The 19,196-nt window shown below is 35.3% G+C and overlaps 1 protein-coding gene across 2 annotated transcripts in view; it reads left to right on the top strand.

The window, feature by feature from the left end:
* Positions 1-1,761: 1,761 nt before the first annotated feature.
* The window catches only part of LOC100934103 (cytochrome b5 reductase 4), an 84,848-nt gene continuing 67,413 nt past the window's right edge, over positions 1,762-19,196 (top strand). Inside the window, exons 1-2 of one of the 2 annotated variants that reach the window (XM_031964561.1) lie at positions 1,762-2,530; positions 7,233-7,386. In XM_031964561.1, coding sequence (XP_031820421.1) covers positions 2,456-2,530; positions 7,233-7,386 — 229 coding nt within the window. In that variant the 5' untranslated portion in view covers positions 1,762-2,455. The remainder of the gene's footprint in view (positions 2,531-7,232; positions 7,387-19,196) is intronic. The other variant, XM_031964562.1, reaches the window with a different exon arrangement.

Raw genomic sequence — 19,196 nt, 5'->3', positions numbered from 1 at the left:
ACACTTAATTATAATAAAAAAAAGTTCACTTATAGACTGGCACATTGGATGCTTCAGTTGAACAGAAATGCTACTGTTCTGTCTCAGCATAATGACAAGTGAAAAATTGTTCTTGAGATTATGGTGAGCATTCAAAAAAACATACATGACAGAATTCTATTGAATAAATTCAGTTCCTCACTCAGCAGCTGATATATACCATGCACACAGGGAAACAAAGTTGAAAAATTACATGTACATGTGCACATACAAACACACACACATACACATTTTTTTTTTTTTTTTTGCCTTTTCTAGGATAATAACTGGCAAGCATTGTATATACCAGAACTTTCATTTCCTACTCCTCCTGATCTTGGTTCCAATTGAAGTGCTGAAGAATAAAGAGAGGCAAAGACAAGTATTAAGTTCAAGACATTCTCTAAAGTCCAGAACTTGACAAAGAGTAGAAAGGGAGTCTCAGGGAACCATGAGGCATTAGACACCATTGAGTTCCTTGAGACGAGACGATCTTTTGCCTCTTTTTATATCCCCAGTGCTTAGCACAGTACTTGGCACACATAGCATTTAATAAATGTTTATTGACTGATTGACTGACTATTCTAAGGTTTGAAGATGCTTTTCTTCTGCCTTTCCCACTCCCATTCCTTCTTTTCTATATTCTTTTCTTAGGCTTGAAGTCTAAATGATACCTAGAAAAGCAATCTAGAAAAAGATCACCAATCTGGGTTCTGGGTTGTTAGAAATGGGTATTCTTAGTTATGTTTGTGCTCCATATCTTTAAATTAATCTGTGATATTATAGCTAAATGGGGTTATCAGATCGATGCACTGTTTCTTTCTAGTTGGAAAAAATCCAGAAATTCTTTGGAGTAAGACTATAAAGCTGAAGAAGTTGATTTGGAAGTTAGAAAAGACAAGAATTAAAAATATAAATTCCAGACTTATGATTTCTTCTGTGTAGGGAATTCCCAACGTGAGGACACTTTCCCCATGATCCCACCTCTCCACCAATGGTATATACTGGCAATTATCAGTTGCCCCCACAAGGATAGGTGTCAGATACCAGATAAGAATCTAAATTTTCCAGGTCATGAGACTGGCATCACTAAGCTCCTTTGTAGTTCCTAGAAATTCAAGTGTCTCATACCTCAAATGAGGGAATTTTTAAAATAATAGATGAAAAAAAGAATATAGAATTCAGAATTAGAGAAATTGAATTTAAGTTTTGGCTTTACCATTTATGACCTATGTGACCTTCAACAATTCAGTTATTCTTTTTGGGAATTATCTGTAAAATGAGAAAGTTGAACTAGATGGTCTCAGTGGTTCTTTCCAGCTTTAAAATTCTGTGATTGTTTGTAAATGATTGTAAACTTTTAGAAGGTAAGACCTATGCTGTGTTTTCATCTGTAAAATGATATTCCTATAATAATAATAATAATATCTACCTCCCAGGGTTGTTGTGAGGATCAAATGATGTAATTATTGTAAAGCATTTAGTACAGTACCTGGCACATAATAAGTGTAAATATTACTATTATATTTATTTGTAAAATAGTGCTAATAATAGCACCTGCCTCCCAAAGTTGTTGGGGAGATCAGATAAAGCACAATGTTTGGCACATAATAAGTTCTACATAAATGCTAGCTTTTTATTATTTTTATTACTCTCATCTGCAAAATGAGTATAATAATAGCACCAAGCTCCAATGAAATAATTATAAGGAGTTTAGCACTGTCTGGCACATAGTAGTCGCTGTGTAAAAGTGATGATGATGATGATGATGATGATGATGATGATGATGATTACAAGGACCACCGAAGAGCAAGGACTAAGCAATATTGCTAAAGCAGGAAACAACAGTGGCGTTTATTCATTTCATTTTCTGCTTGAGCCTTAATAAATACTGTTGATTGATTGATTGATTGATAGGGACGAGAATGGATGCGCTTCCGGAAGATGGCTAGTGCTTAGCGCGAAAGGGGGCTCTAGTAAGGTAGGACTGCATCTGGAGGTGAATCAGCACCAGGAATTGGGACAGCTTCCACGGTACTCTTCGGCTTGTTTTTTTGCACTAAGTCGCTGTCTCTGGATTCCGGTGCTGAGGTTGGATTGTATTCAGGAGACGTCAGCCGGAACTTTATTTTAAGAGCATGCGCAGTTCGCACCCTGGCTCCACCCTTGCTTAGCAGCTGCCCCAGTTTCCACGCCTTTCTCCCTCCCTCAAGCCCTCCCTTCTGCTCATGCGTCTCAGCCCCGCCTGCGGAGGCTGCGGCGGTGGCGACGTGCTGCGTCATGGTGTGCTCCTCACCTGGAGACGCTCTGACGACCCCGGAAGTGGGCCGGGGGCTTGGCCGCCGCCCGGCCGCCGAGCCGGAGCAGTGACCCAGAAGCAGGGTGAGGCCCAGCCGATTGCAGTCTCCCGGGCGAAGCCCGCACCGAGGTTCTCAGGATGCTGAACGTTCCTTCCCAGGCTTTCCCCGCCCCCGGCTCGCAGCAGCGCGCCGCTTCTGGGGGGCGCAATAAGGTAAGCCCGAGGAAGGCCCTGCCCAGCCCCTAGACCCCGAGATGCTCCTGCGGCCCCTCCTGGGCGCGGCCCGCTGCTGCGCTTCCTTCTCCCGGCTCCTTTTTCTCCGTCACTGGCGCCCCTGTCTGCCCTTGAGCGCTCTCTTGCCCCTTTTCCCATTTTTTCCTCTCCGGCCAGCCAGGGTCAACCGACCTTTATGAAGTGGCCGCTCTGGGACCGACATTGAGTTAGAGACCTACACCGAGGGCTCCTGGAGAGCGGGGACTGCCTTTTTCCCCTTCCTTGATGCACAATCGCCGGCACTTAGGAGGGGCTTAAAAACGCTTATTGCTTGCCTGCTTGCTTCATAAATCCTTTGCAGGCCCCTTCATCAAAATCCCCTTGAGCACCGGGAGATTCTAGGGGGGAGTAGGCAGAGGTAGAAAGGACACACATGTAGCGCAGAAGGTGTCAACAGCGTGAGGAGGAGGGTTCAGAGAACACTTTCAGGTTAAATGGGCAGCACCTGAGTTGGGGGAGAGCTCTTGGAGGAAGAGAAGGGGCACTGACCAGGAGATGGAGGAGGAAGGTAGGAATGGCAGTACCCTGACTGTTTTCCACCAGTCCCCAGTTCTTCAGAGCACAGATCAGGCTTAGTGCACCTTAAAGTGCTGTATTCTAAAGCTGTTAATAATAGCCAGCATTTATATAGTGCTTACTGTGTTCCAGGCATCATGTGCTGTGCTCATTACAAATATAATTGGGTTTTATATAGTATGCATGTATATAGTTATATATAGTGCTACATGTAGTTTTGCATATAGAGTATATAGTGCTGTAGTGTGCATATACATACACACGCACTTACACTTATATGTATAGTGTTATATATAGTGCTACACTTACTGTGTACTAAGCATTTAACAAATATATCATTTGGCCTTCACAACCACCATTGGATGTAGTGCTGTTAGCATCTGAAGCAAGATTTGGACTAGGTCTTACTGATTCCAGGCCAGGCCAACACCCTCTCCACTGCGCTGCCCATCATCATCATCATCATCATCATCATCATCATCATCATCATCATCATCATTTTTGTTAAACGCATTTATCAAATAACTGCTAAGGGCCATATTTTGAGGATAAGAGGGGAAAAAAAAATTAAACCTCTGCCATTATGTTCATTTGCAGGAAAACTGTTAAGACAGATAAATGGATAAAAATACAAGTTTATTCCAAATATATAATAATAGTTTATTAGTACTTTGAAATATGCAAGGAGCTATTCATATGACATCATATTTAATCCATACACAAGGTAATTTGGAGAGGACACTGGCAAAGAATGGGATTAGGATCACAGGAGTAGAATTGAAGGATCTTAGAAGCCCAAAAAACCAAACTACCTCATTCTAAAGAAGAAACTGAGGTCCATTCAAACAAAAAGGATTTATTAAGTATCTGCTATGTTTTAGACACTGTGCTAAGTGCTGGAGATACAAAGAAAGGCAAAAGAGACCCTGCTCTCAAGAAGTTTATTGTCCTGTAGAAGAGACGACATAAAAACAGCATGTGCAAACAAGCTACATAAATTAAAGCCAAACCACTAATATTAAGGGGGATCAGGAAGGGTTTCCAGTAGAAGTGATTTTTAGCTGGCACTTAAAGGAAACCAGGAAAACTAGCTGGAAAACTAAGTGGAAATAGGGGGAGAATATTTCAAATTTGAGGAACAGCCAGTAAATAGGCATTGAGTCAAGAGTTGGACTCCCTTTGGTCAGCTATTGTCAGGAGACCAGTGTGACTATTGCAGAAAATATTAATAATCATAATGATAATGATAATATTTATATATAGTGCTTACTACATCCAGAGAAGGACTTCATGGTATGATAGTGCAAGAAAGAGGTTCAGTGCCTATTACACGCACTGTGATAAGTGATTTACAAGTATTATGTCCGTTGATCTTTGCAACAACCTTGGGAGGTAGCTGCTATTATTATCCCATTTTACATTTGAAGAAACAGATAAACAGGCTTAATGAATTGCTCAAGGTCATACAACTAATGTCTGAGATCAGATTTGAATTCAGGTCTTTTTAATATGTGCAGGCCACTGCTCTATATGCCACTTGATTGCCTACACATGGGATGAGAAGACTAGAAAGGTAGGAGGGGATCATGTCCGAAGAGGTTTGAATGCCAGAGGATTCTATTTGGATCCTGCAGGTGATAAGGAGCTGTTGGGATTTGTTGAATAGAGAGGTGACGCGGTCAAATGTACACTTTAGGAAGATAAATTTGACTGCTGTGTGATGGATGGACTGCAATGGACTGAGACCAGCAGATGTGATATTCCAGTAGTCCAGATGTGAGGCCACGAATGTCTGTTTCAGGGGGCAATATGCCAGAGATGTTGTACAGGGAAAACCAACAGACTCGGCAACAAAGAGGAGGTGAGAGAGTGAGAGGTTGAGGATAACTTAAATTTCCAGTCTGAATGTCTGGGAGGATGATGGTACCTTTGACAATAATAGGGAAATTCAAAAAGAGGGTAAGATAATGAGTTCTGTTTTGGACTTAATTGAATGTAAGATATCTATGGGACATCCAGTTTGAGAAGTTTAGCCTTTGCAGGTGTGCCTGGAGGTTAGGAGAAGGGCTGCATAAATCTCTCTTAGAATGATCAGCATACAGATAACTGAAACTGGAAACTTAAATTGAAATAGTATAGAGGTAGAAGAAAAGAAGAACTAAAACAGAGTCCTTTGGCACACACACAGTTAGGAGGCAGGATCTGGAAGAAGAGCCAGCAAAGAAACTGAGAACTCGGACAACAGGAAGAGAACCAAGTCCAGTCATGGAAGCCTAGAGAGGAGAGTATAAAAGAGAAGACGATAATTGATAGTGTTAAATTTTGAAGAGAGATGATGAATTAGTATTGAAAAGATTCCATTAGATTTGGTGATTAAGAGATCATTAGTAACTTCATAGAGAAGTGGTTTTGATTGAATGATGAAATAGGAAAGATTGTAGAGTTAAGAGAGTGAGTGAAAGGAGATGGAGATATCAATTTTGGGTGAATTTCTTATAGAGGTTAGCCATAAAAGGGTAGAAAAGATACGGGACAATAGCTGCTGGGGATGGACAGATCAAGTGAGGGTTTTTTGTGGATTGGGGAGACATATACATTTTAAAAATTGATTTGTCCAGGGTCCAAGGAAGTGGTTTCACTAGAGCTATATCAATCTTATTGGGTAGCTTGTAAGTCAAATCAGTAAGCATTTATTGAGTACCTACTAAGTGTAAGGCACTGTGTTTAACATAATGTTAACAAACCAAAGTGGGGATAAAAAGTAAGACAAAAAAACTAATCCTTGCTCTCAAGGAAAGTACAGTCTAAGAGGGGAGGTAACATGCAAACAACTGTGTGTATCACTTTAAATGTTAATATATGATCATATTTGTCTAGCTGACACTATCACATGTTATTTGCAACACTGAACTTGGCTTAATAGTGTATATGTGGATTTTGGGAGAAATTGTAAATTAATTTTGAATAATTTAACAACTTCATTTTTCCCTATTAACTGGATAAAAAAGGAGGGGAAGGATGATTGGAAACTTGGCTTAATGAAGAAAATCTGATTTTGTCCCAGAATAGAAGGTTTGTTTTCTGGCTCATTACTTTCTCTACTTAATCAGATGGTGATCAAATTATATTATGAAAGAGATTGATATAGTTAAGTGTTTCACAAACTTTCTGCAGGGAATTTTTCATTTTAGCCATATTTTCTCCTATAAAGTATTAAATATGAGGTTGTTCAAATATATATAATATGTATGACAGTTTTTCCAAGTTGGAAACAGGTTTAATTTTTTGTGTGTGTGTGCTCAAACTCTTTTTTATCCTAGGGAGCTATTCCATTTCTCCAGCATCTATGAATTCTGTTGGTATGTGTCAAATACAGATGTTTTGTGTGGCCAGTTTAGCTTGAAAATGATAGATGGAGAGGGGTTATTCCATTGGGAGATAAACCAAAGTATTTATTATTAGTATTCAGAAAACCTCTAAGTGAAAAAGTATATGCATTATTACAAAGGAAATAAATTATATTGAAATATGGTTATCAAAATACTTTTTAAAAAATGTTCTTAGAGCCAAGGTTCAGGACTCCTGTAGAAGATTTTAAAAATGTATTGTTTCTATAAAAAAACCTATCAAAACTTTGAACCATGCTAATTTTATTTTATTTTATTTTTTTTTATTATTTCATCCTACATTTTCTTTCTTTACTTGTTGATTTATGGTTGCAATTTTTGTAAAATTCTGATTTGTATGTAGACAGTTATTTACAAAACCATTTTATGTTTACTTCATTTTTTTCAAGTAGTTTCCTGTTAGATACTAATTTGTTGAAAACTGTTTATATGACTATATTTATCAGTCTCAGCTGACTGCCCATTATTTTGTTTTTCGATATAATATTCTAGAGAATAAGTTGGACAGCTCTTTAGAGTAGATTGTATTCTAAAATTTGACATATACCAAGTATCTGAATTCTCATATTTGATTTTTACCATGTTTCCTGGAAGTTAATAAGAGAACAGAATAGTGGACATAAAGCAGGTAGGGGAAAAGGGAAGTCTTGGGGTTGAGTCATCCACAAATAGGAGAATTTTTAGTTGACTTGAGAGAAGAAATTCTTCTTCTTTTTGAGGTACCTTTAAAGCAAGGTAGAAGTCTTATGGATTGGATTCGACTGACCAAAAGTGGAAAGGATCTCACAGGATTGAAAGGAAGATTAATAGAAGTAACTGAAGAGGAACTTAAAAAACACAACAAAAAAGATGATTGTTGGGTATGCATAAGAGGTAAGTAGTTTTTATTTATTTATGGACTTAGTTGTGAATTTTATTGTATTTTCTGAAAGACCCTAATGCTGATTAGGAATGAATGGAATTCATAAACGAACTTTTAAAATAAGTTCCTTATGCTTACATAACAGTAGAATTCTATAATAAGAATTATATTGTGCAGTCTTTTGATAGTCCTTGGAATTTCTTTAATAATGTAATATATACACAAACATCTAGAGTGCAGTAAACTTCCCAAATGGAAAACTGTCTTTTATTTACTTGGAAAACAAATAGAGCACTTTGTAAGCATTTAGTGTTTTAAGTGGAACAGGAAAATTATGTATCAATCCCCTGCTCATCTGGAACAACTAGGAACTCCAGCCCTTAGGTCAAAATCCCACAAACAAGGCCTCTGACCACTTGAAATGGATATGACAAAATCCCTGCATTTAAACTGAAGTTCTTTACTCTTGAACTCTTATAGCCTTTTATGGTTTTATTTTTATTCAACATGGACTTCTTAAAGTTAGTTATTTATTTTTTCAACCTGAAACATTGAACCAGCAGTGGGGGTGGTTTGGGGAGACTTTTAGGGATAGGCTGAAAACCAGATGTTCAAGGAGGAAATTGAAAAGCTTTAAAAAAGCACAGAGCAGAATTACTTTGCAGGACTGCATTGAATGTTTATGATGATCATCTTGTTTTATTAAGAAAAAATTATATTTTGTTCAGTGTCTTCAGTTTAAGATCAGGGAAATGTGTGAAACATTTCTGAAAAATTTTATTCAGAATTGTTTAGGACAAAAAAGTGTTGATGCTTGAAGGGATTTTTAAATAATAACTTAATCTCACAATAGCCTTGAGGGTAGGTGCTATTACTGTCATTTTTTTTTTTTTTTTTTTGATGGAGAAACTGAATCAAAAAATTTAAGTGATGTACCCAGCATCATATAGCTAATTTCTGGTTAAATTTGAACGTGGGTCTTCCTGACTCTAGGTCTAGCTCTCTATCCATTGCGCTATCTAAATGCCAGCTTAACCTTTCTAAGTCTCAGTTTTCTCATTTGTAAAATGAAGGGATATGATTAAATGACATCTTTAGTCCCTTCTACATCCAAGGTAAATAACTTTTAATTAAATTATAAGATTTTCTTTGATCTTTCTTTTATGACAATGTACTTTCTCCCTTATTAGTAGTGTAGCATTTTTCAAGCAGCAAGGTAAATATCCTTTGTTTGCTCTATTAAGAGAAAATGCTTATCATTTTGGTGTACTTCACTTTAAGGCAAAATAAAATATATAAATGAGAGCAATTTTTACTTTCAAAATAACAAAACTATATAAAAGTGTCATTAAAGAGATTGTTTGGCAAATGGCTGGTGTACATTTCCTGCTTCATTAGATTTGCATTTCAGGGTCATATGTAGATTTGATAGTGTCCTTTTTCTCTCCTAATTCCTAATCTTGATCTCTTCCCCTATAACTCTGGGAACAGTGATCATTTCAGTACTGCCTTTCCTGGAAAGAGTTTATCAATCCTTTGCCATTTTGTCTTGCTTCCTAGTTCAGAACACTTCTCTAGCCCATGTGTTGTCTTCTCCAGTAGAATGTTAACTCCTTAAAGTCAAGGATCATCTTTATCTTTGTATTTGTATTGCCCCCATGGATCATCAGGTTCTTTACATTCTCTTTTTTGCTAAATTCTCTTAGAATATATCATCCAGGATAGGGGTTGTATGTTTACTTTTCTTATACTCCCTGTTTAGCATAGTACATAATAGGTTCTTGGGAATTGTGCAGGTATCACCTTTATTAGATTATATAAGACTTAGGTGAGAGACTATATGTTGGTTTTTTTTTTTTTGGGGGGGGGTATCTCACAATATTTTGGATAAATGTAATGCCGTCGAAACTGAGACAATAGAGATTGGAGAACATTTTGATTATTAATTTATTGGAGAGTAAATCACTTAATTAAGTAGGATTCTCATCTTAAAGTATTCTCCCCCTCCCCCCCAGTGTCGTTACATGAAGATCTTTTATAGAATCCCAAGTTCAGTGACATAGTGGGAGAGGAGGTACCTGGCTGGGGATACTCTTAATTGGGGTGGTGCCTAGAAGGGAGGTGTTGGAGAGGTTGCTGATGTTCTAATAACAGACCTTTGTCTTGTGAAGATACAAGACCCATATCTCATCAAATGCTTAAGAGGGCATGATTATAGCCTGGGATTTTGGGACAGAGCAGCTGAGGTAGGGCGACCTCAAGGTGACTATGACATTACATAAGGAACTCATTAATTTTGGGGAAAGAATTATATTGAGATTGAGACTGAGTACTTTTAAAAATATTAGAACAAATATTGAGCTGATTTGCATTTTATATATGAGATAAATAGATTACTTTTTATATCATATTCAGGTATGCAAGGTTGAAAAAAGAGTGTTGAGATTGTGTCCCCAAATGACTGCTTCTGAATGGTACTTCATATTCACTAGGGTATAATGAGAACTTTGGTCTTTTGGAGTCGTTTCTGTGTCTTAGGTTATATTGGAGGAAAGGCTAAGGGAACAACTGATATAACTGTAATTGAATTGAACTGCCTTTATTCTCTTTTATTCTCTCTTTATAAACATATAGTCTTTCACCTAAGTCTTATAATCTAATAAAGGTGATAACTGCATAACTCCCAAGAACCTTTTATGTACTATGCTAAACAGGGAGGATAAGAAAGGTTTAGGGCCCTATGCAGTCCACTAAAACTGGCAGAAGACCAGTAAATTTCTTTGGAATCTTACAAAATATTGTTCTTAGTAGAAGAACGTAATGAGTGGATCTAATGACTAATTGATTAGTCAAAGGGGAAATTGTTCCCTGCACAGTCTATATAAAAATTTGATGAGTAATAGTTCCAGAAAAGTTGAGACACCATGGTAGATATGTAACTTTATCTATTATTAGAGATAGAAAAATATGTAGGAATATGAGTTTTGTGTATTTTTAAAATTCAATTTATTTTTTTTTAAAGTATAAATCACTATTTTAAAAGTAAAACTTTGGTGTGACATATTGAGAGATTGTAGGAATGGGAGATGATGATTTGTTTAAATTTCTATTTAACTAGTAGTTAACTGTTGTTCCTCATTGAACTCTCTGTAGAACTCCAAATGATTTTCTCTTGTGAATCGCCATTGGTTATGAAAACCTAGTGAAATCTAGATTTGACAACTCCTAACCTCTTTAAAAAAAATTCCCCTCCATAAAAGGGCAAATAGTTCTTTCCCATTTTGGCTTAGACAATATAGACTTTACTATAGTGTAAAATGATAATTAAGCATCAGTATTTCTTTTTTAATGGGGCAATATTAGTAGTGTTTTATTGAGACAGGAAATATGAACAAAGATTGTATGTAAAAGAACTTTGATTTTAGGGTAAAATGCCCTAAATTGTCTTAGAAGCAGTAAATATTTATTTGTTTGTTTAATATTTTCCCCCACTTACATTTAAATGGTTATCTCCCACCCTAATTAAAAAAAAAAAAAACACTCAGGAAAATTAAGGGTAGCAGGGAGAGAGAAGAGGGAAGGAGAACATGAATATATTTCAATCTGTATTCAGACACAATCAGTTTCTTCTCTGGGTATGAATAAGATTTTTCATCCTAAGATATTCAGAGTAGTCATGGATCATTGTATTGCTGAGAATAATAAAGCCATTTACAACTGGTCATCCCAGAACATTGCTGTTATTTTATATACAGTTCATTTCCCATGAACAATAATATTCCATGACAATCACATACCACACTTTATTGAGGCCAATTAATGAGCATCTTCTCAATTTTCACTTTTATGCCCTGAGAGCTGCTACAAATATTTTTGTACATATAGGTGTTTTATCCTTTTTAAAAAAATCTCTTTTGGTGTTTTTGTCTAGTAGTGGTATTCTTAGGTCTAAGGATGTGCATAATATCTTTTGATCATTTATCAATTGGGAGCATGGCTTTTCTTTTTTATAAATTTGGCTGAGTTCCCTAGAAATAATAGATCTTGATTAAAAATGGTTTCCAAAAAGGTTAACTTTCTTCATCGGTAGATTGTGCTATATAAAATCCAGTAAGACAAAGAGAGTCCCACAGATGGTATTAATGGTTTAGTCAGAATTGAAGTGAAAATTCACTCATTGGTTAATGCTGGTTGTTACACTTTAAAGACTAAGCTTCTATTATTATTATTTACATTTTTTTATTATAGCTTTTTATATATAAAACATATGCATGGGTAATTTTTCAATACTGACCCTTGCAAAAACTTCTTTTTCAACTTTTCTCCTTCCCTCCACCCCCTTCCCATGGTAGTTCCATACATGTTAAATATGTTAAATCATATATTAAATACAAAATATATATATATATTTATACAGTTATCTTGCTGCACAAGAAAAATTGGATTTAGAAAGAAGGTAAAAATAACCTGAGAAGAAAAAACAAAAATGCAAGCACACTAACAGAAAGAATGGAAATGCTCATTTCCCAGTGTTCTTTTTCTGGGTGTAGCTGGTTCTGTTCATTACCGATCATTGGAACTGATTTGGATCCTCTCATTGTTGAAAATAGCCATTTCCATAAGAATTGATCCTCATATAGTGGTGTTGTTGAAGGGTATAATGATCTCCTGGTTCTGCTCATTTCACTTAGCATCAGTTCATGTAAGTCTCTCCAAGCCTCTCTGTATTCATTCTGCTGGTCATTTCTTACAGAACAATAATATTCCATAACATTCATATACCACAGTTTACCCAACCATTCTCCAATTGATGGGCATCCATTCAATCTACAGTTTATAGCCACTACGAAAAAGACTGCCACAAATATTTTTTGCACACATGGGCTAAGCTTCTATTATTATAGATGATTATACATATTTTAGTAATAGGACACAATTCTCCACTTTTTAAAAACAGTTGGTTTTTATTGATAGATTTTGTTTTCCCTATATTCCTTTGCCTTCCCTCCTTTTCTAGAGAAACATTCCTTATAACAAAGAATTTTTTTAAAATAAGAAGGGGAAAAAAATGGCCCTTGGCAAAGATTGCCTTATTCTACTAAGGGAAGTTTTTGGGATGAACATCTCCTAACTCACTGTAGGATTTGACACCCCTTGATTACCTTCAACTAGGTGTGGCTGCTGTGTGTGTTACAGCTTCTGGAGCCACAGATAAGAGATAAGTGGATCAGATAGACACCAAAGGTGGAAATCAGCCTTGTAAAGCAGCCCTGTCCCTGGGGTCTTCCCTGAACACGCCCTCCATCTTAATCTTAATTTTAGATATGTTGGACAGATTACCCACTACCTACTAAATTGACTGTAGGGAGGTGAATTTTTTTTGGACAAGCAACAGTCAGAGGCCATAATTAAGCTATAGAGCAATAGTTCTTAAGCTGGGTTTGTTTATTTTGTGAACTTTATTTTAATATTATTCATTTCCTTTTAAATCTAATATATTTTATTTTATTCATTTTAAAGCATGAAGATGTTCTCAGACTTACTTTGTTTTTGCTTAATTGTGTACATGTAAGCACCTCTGAGATCAAGGACTAGTTTATTCTTTCATCTGTATTCCCAGTCCCTTAGTCCATGTCTTGCTTATTAAAATATTTGTTGGCTTGAATAATACAGCAGTGACCTGTAGTGTAATAAAGCCTAAAACCTGTTTGATCATTATGCAAAGTAATGGAATTAAATAGTTCAGTTTGAGAAGAAAGTTGGCATATGGGTTTGAAGGATTATCTAGCAATTTTATTATTTAGAAAAATAGTTTCTCTTCCTGAATATGTGATAGACTAATTTTGGAAATAATTTTGAGGACCTTTTCTTGGTAAAATGATTAATAGTTTTGCAAGGATAGGCACTCATCACTGAGGACAGGATTTAAACAGCTCTGGAGATGAGATTTTCTGGGATCCTTTTATGCTTTATATGATCAAATATTGAAAGTGGTTGGGAGCCATTAGATTCAAGCTATTGAAGACTCCAAAATCGGTAAAATTTCAAAGATCATATTATAATAGAAAATACAGTTGAATAAAAGAGCTTGTCATCCATAGAAATTTCTATTTAAGATCATAGCATTTGAAACTGTTAAGGCCCTTAGATCTAAACCAGCTCCCCAATTTTATTAATGAAGAAGTAGGCCAAGAGTGATTATGACTACCTCAAGGTTATATACAAATTAAATTTCAGAGGTAGGTCTTCTTATAATACATCTTACATTCCTTTGATTCATACACATTTTTTGCAAGCATTTCTGAAGTTAAGGACTATCCTAAAATCCCAAAATTTCTGAAAAAATAAGTTTTTCTTCTTATTATTATTAAAGCTTTTTATTTGCAAAGTATATGCATGGGTAAATTTTCCAACCCTTGCATACCTTTTGTTCCAAATTTTCCCCTTTTCTTTCCCCTCCCTTCCCCTAGCTGGCAGGTAATCCAGTACATGTTAAATATGTTGAAATACATGTTAGATTCAATATATGTATACATATTTATACAGTTACCTTGTTGCACAAGAAAAATCAGATCAAGAAGGAAGAAAAAGAAAAATGAGAAAGAAAATAAAATGCAAGCAAATAACAACAGAGAAAGTGAGAATGCTATGTGTGTTCCACACTCGGTTCTCACAGGTCTCTCTCTGGGTGTAGATGGCTCTCTTCATCACTGCACAAGTGGAATTGTTTTGAATCATCTCAAATGTTGAAGAGAGCCACGTCCATCAGAATTGATCCTCATATAGTATTGTTGTTAGAAGTGCATAATGATCTCCTGGTTGTGCTCATTTCACTTAGCATCAGTTAATGTAAGTCTCTCCAGGCCTCTCTGAAATCATTCTGCTGGTTATTTCTTACAGAACAATAATATTCCATAACATTCATATGAATGTTATGTGCATCCATCCAGTGATGGGCATCCACTCAGTTTCCAGTTTCTTGCCACTACAAAGAGGGCTGCCACAAACATTTTCGCACATGTGGGTCCCTTTCCCTTCTTTGTGATCTCTTTGGGGATATAATCCCAGTAGAAAAACTGTTGGATCAAAGGGTGTGCACAGTTTGATAACTTTTTGAGCATAGTTCCAAATTGCTCTCCAGAATGGTTGGATCCATTCACAATTCCGCCAACAATGTATCAGTCTTCCCATATCCCCTCCAATATTCGTCATTATCTTTTGCTGTCATCTTAGCCAATCTGACAGGTGTGTAGTAGTGTCTCAGAGTTGTCTTAATTTGCATTTCTCTGATCAGTAGTGATTTGGAGCACCTTTTCATGTGGCTACAAATAGTTTCAATTTTTTCATCTGAAAATTTTCTGTTCATATCCTTTGACCATTCATTTGTCAATTGGAGAATAGCTTGAACAATTATAAATTTGAGTCACTTCTCTATATGTTTTGGAAGTGAGGCCGTAGTCAGGTTCTTTGGTTGTAAAAATGTTTTTCCAGTTTATTGCTTCCTCTCTAATCCTGTCTGCATTAGTTTTGTTTTTTCAAAAACTTTTTAACTTAATATAATCAGAATTATCTATTTTATAATCAATAATGATCTCTAGTTCTTCTTTGGTCACAAATTCCTTCCTCCTCCACAGAGCTTGAGAGGTAAACTACTATTCTATGTCCTTCTAAGTTGTTTATAATATCATTCTTTATGTCTAGATCGTGAACCTATTTCGATATTGCTTTGGTATATGGTGTTAGGTATAGGTCTATGCCTACTTTCTGCCATACTAATTTCTAATTTTCCCAGCAGTTTTTGTCAAATAGTGAATTCTTATCCCAAAAGAAGAATAAGTTTATTATAAAAAGAATTGAACTTAATAAAGCTATTTCTATCTTTACCTGAAATCCATTTGAAATGTTTTCTTGATGACTTTGCCAGAATTTGAAGGGTTCCTGGTAATCTGTTAGATTAAACTGTCCAAGGCTAGAGCAATCAAGATTACTTTCTGTGGATATCTAGTTAAAGAGGAAGCCACATTATGATGAGAAAAGTACTGCATAGACTTTGCAAGGTATTTCATTGTAGAAATAGTTTCATTTAACCCTTTACATTCTTATGTATGTGTTATTTTAAGTATGTGTGGGTAAGTATTATTGAGGGTAAGTGCAGGTTTAAGGGATGGAGAAAGGAAAATGATCTCTTTTATTTTGATCTTAAATAAGGATCAAGATAAACCCAGAAGGTCTGGTTATTAAATGATGTTAGCTTGCTTAGTGATCCAAGCAAACCCTCAAGCTTTTTATTAATTATCTATGTTGCTAGCACTAGTACTAGAAGCTGAGAATACAAAAATCAAATAGTTTTAACCTTCAATTAAAATTTTCCAAGGCTCATCCTTTAGACCATATCAGTATCACTTACCTATTTGTTCCTCAAACATGACTTTTTCCATTTCTCATCTGTCTTTGCACTAGCTTTTCCCCACAGCTGAAATGTTTTGCTGCCTTCCATTCCTGCTGCCTTTAGTTTCCCTGAACTTCAATATTCAGTTCAAATGCCATCTATTTCAGGGGACTTTTTCTGGTAACCTAGATACTAATTCTCTCAAATATATCTTGTATTTACTTAGTTGTTTAAATGTTGTCACCATTACTAGAATTTAATTTCCTTGAAGGCAAGGGCTTTGTTTTTTGCTTTCTTTGTATCCCCAAACTTACTACAGTGCCTGTTACTTAATAAATACCTAATTAGTGTTTAGACGTAACTTGATAAGAATTCCCCATACTGAAGATGACGTCACAGTATAGGTATAACACACGTATTTATATGGGGTATCCCACAAGTATTAGTATAGCTTATTCAAGCTTAAACTGCACTAAAATCTTTGGAGATATCCTATATAATATTTATGCATCAGGTTGTTTTTAAGTTAACACTTTTTTTTTTTGTTGTTATTGCCATTTTTATGTCAGTTCGACCTTATCTTGATCATAGTTGCTTTGCAAGAAGGTTGTATAATAGAAGGATCAGAAATCTTGGACATAGAGGGAATTTATTTTTAAAAGTTAGATCTTTTATAAAGTCACTTTAAAAGTATCCATTAAATGCTTACAAATACATCATTAAATGATGTCAAAGAAATATTAGAAAGTGGAATTTTTTGCATTTAATTTCCTAACGATGAGGGGATTTTTAATTCTTAGTAATAATGTACAGAAAGACCCTTAAGGACAGAAAAAGGACAACTACACATACTTTTATGGATTTGGGATTATATGACTCATTTCTGTTTTACTAATTCATCTAGACTGAAGTGAAACAAAGCATTATAGTTCTCCATAATAGGGGAATTCATTTATGAGCTTCCATTCTGACTTAATTTAGCTCAATCGAGGAGGGGAAGGTCAATTTGTCAGCTATGTGCAAAGAATAATTATTTTCTTTTAAGTGATAAATTTGAATTTAGATGTAAGTTTGAGTCGGCCTTGGGTCCAAGTCATTTGCAGAGACATTCAGAAGAAAATTATATTAAAGGATTGTTGGTATAATCAGTCAATATGAATATCAGTGGATAAGGTTTCTGGGCAGGTGTTTGAGTATTCAGTAGAGAATTGGACAAAGGGGCAAATAGGGAAATTAAATTTACAATCAGGAAAAAGCTTCTACTGAGGCATAGAAGCTGATCTTTTTGTTCAGAATTGTCCAATTAAACAGCACTACATGCCTGTTAACAGCTTTTAGCTGTCAGTGCTCTTTACCTCAAAAGTGCCCTTTGATGGATTCTTCTTCACCTTGTTGAAGTATTTGAGAGTTTGAAAATATTCTGTTAGCTGCTGGTGTTCAAAAAAACTTCGTGAAATTTCTTATGTTCATTCAATATTCATTAGACGCTTACTCTTTGTGGTTTTCCTGTTTCCTTCATGTTCATAGGATCATAGATTTAGAGCTGGAAAGGGATTGTAAAGATCATCTTGTCCAATAAATTAATCCTATAGATAAAGAAGCTGAAGCCCCCCTAAAGGGCTAATTGGCTTGCCTAAGGTCGCCTGAAAGCAGCAAAGCCAAGATTGGAACTATGGTCTTGAGTTCATATGAAGCTTTTTTCATTACTGCACAAGTAGGTCAGTTTGAGAGCACGGAATAAAAAATAATATTCCAAATGCTGTATTGGTACTCACAGCTTGTGAGATAGGCTTTTGTTTGTAAGGAGTACTGACAAGAATTACACAAGAGGAAGAATGGTTTTGTTGTGATATTGCTGCTTCCTGTTCCTCTTTTAAAATAATTTTTAAAAGAAAAAATCAAATAAGTGAATTTGTAACAAAAACTTAAAACAATGAAGAGTAGTTAAAAATTGGTCAGTAAAAGTTACAGTTCAACACCACTAAGAGTCAAGTAAGACCTTTAGCTAAAAGCTGTTAGGCATGTTGGTGCTGGTAAAGTGAAGAAATGAAACTTTTTTTTAGGATGGGATATTGCAGACTGTTCCCTTTTGGATTTATATCTTAGACGTTATACAATCATCCATCTGTGGAGAAGAGGAACCTGTGATTAATTCTCTTTTTTGGAGAGTGGTATAATGCCTTCTCTTGCCATATGCTAAACTAGGTGAAAGCAATGATAACTCACTTTTTAAGAGGGTGTTCTAAAGGTCTTAATTCATTTTAGAACTTTAATAGCTTAAAGCTGAACTAAGACTTATGAGACACTCTTTAAGATTTACAAAGTGCCTTACTCACTGAAATCCTGAGCCAGGTAGTACACGATAGCTGGGTGGCATATGTAGACAGAACGTTGATTTTGAAGTCAGGAAGACCCACGTTTAAATCCTGACTTTTATACTTTTTAGCTGTGTGACTTCGGGGCAAGTCACTTACCTATGTCATTGTAAAGGAGGAAATAATAGTACCTGTTTCAGAGTTGTTAAGGATCAAATAATGTGATGTGTATAAAGTTCTTTGAAAACCTTAGAAGTATTTGTATGTTTACTATTATATTATTATAATATATTATACTATATATTATATCATCATTTTAGAGATGAGGAAACAGACTGAGACTCATTTTCACATAGTAAGTCTTAGTATTGAAGTACAAGCCTGTTGTCTTCTGATTCAGTCTAGAAATTTCTACTGTATCTTTTCCTTATTTATAAAATGTACACAAGCAGAATGATAATGGATTTTTAAATAGCCTCAATAGTTGCTTGTAGAATACTTGGAATGTAGTAAACACTAAAATGAATATATGAGATTGAATTAAAATTAAGCATGCCTTCCATAGATCTAGTAGACAGTGTTTTATTACTTTACTTACTGTTAATTTGTACTTTAAAATACTAGTAAAGCTGCATTTATTTTGAAAACATTCTGTAATTCAGACATTATGATAATTTAATTTGATTCCCTTATTACCTCTTTCCTAGTTAATTCAGAGTTAGTGCAATTTGAATGTACATTTTATTTGAGTCTAGAGGTTAAAATTCTTTAAAATATTATGTAATTCTTTTGCTGAACACAAGATGGCAAAATGGTCACATAACTTGCAATGTAGACAGTGTGAATTAACTATATCATTTAAAAAGCTTTAAGCCATTTTGCTCTTATTTTTATCTCAGATAAAGAGCACATATTGTCCTTTGAAATGTATCTCACATAGACATAGGGTTTTGTTTTAATGGTGCTGATCAATTCATTAGGATAAATTTTTGACAAAATTTATTTAGCCTTGAGTTGAACATTCTAATAAGGGAAGACAACACCCAAAAGATAGTTGAAAAGGAATGAGGGAGACAAAGTAGGTACAATAGGGGAAGAAAAATAGAAAAGTAATTTA

The sequence above is a fragment of the Sarcophilus harrisii genome, chromosome 4 (genome assembly GCF_902635505.1).
Source record: "Sarcophilus harrisii chromosome 4, mSarHar1.11, whole genome shotgun sequence".
Taxonomy (NCBI): Eukaryota; Metazoa; Chordata; class Mammalia; order Dasyuromorphia; family Dasyuridae; genus Sarcophilus; species Sarcophilus harrisii.
This window is presented reverse-complemented; position numbering and strand designations above follow the sequence as displayed.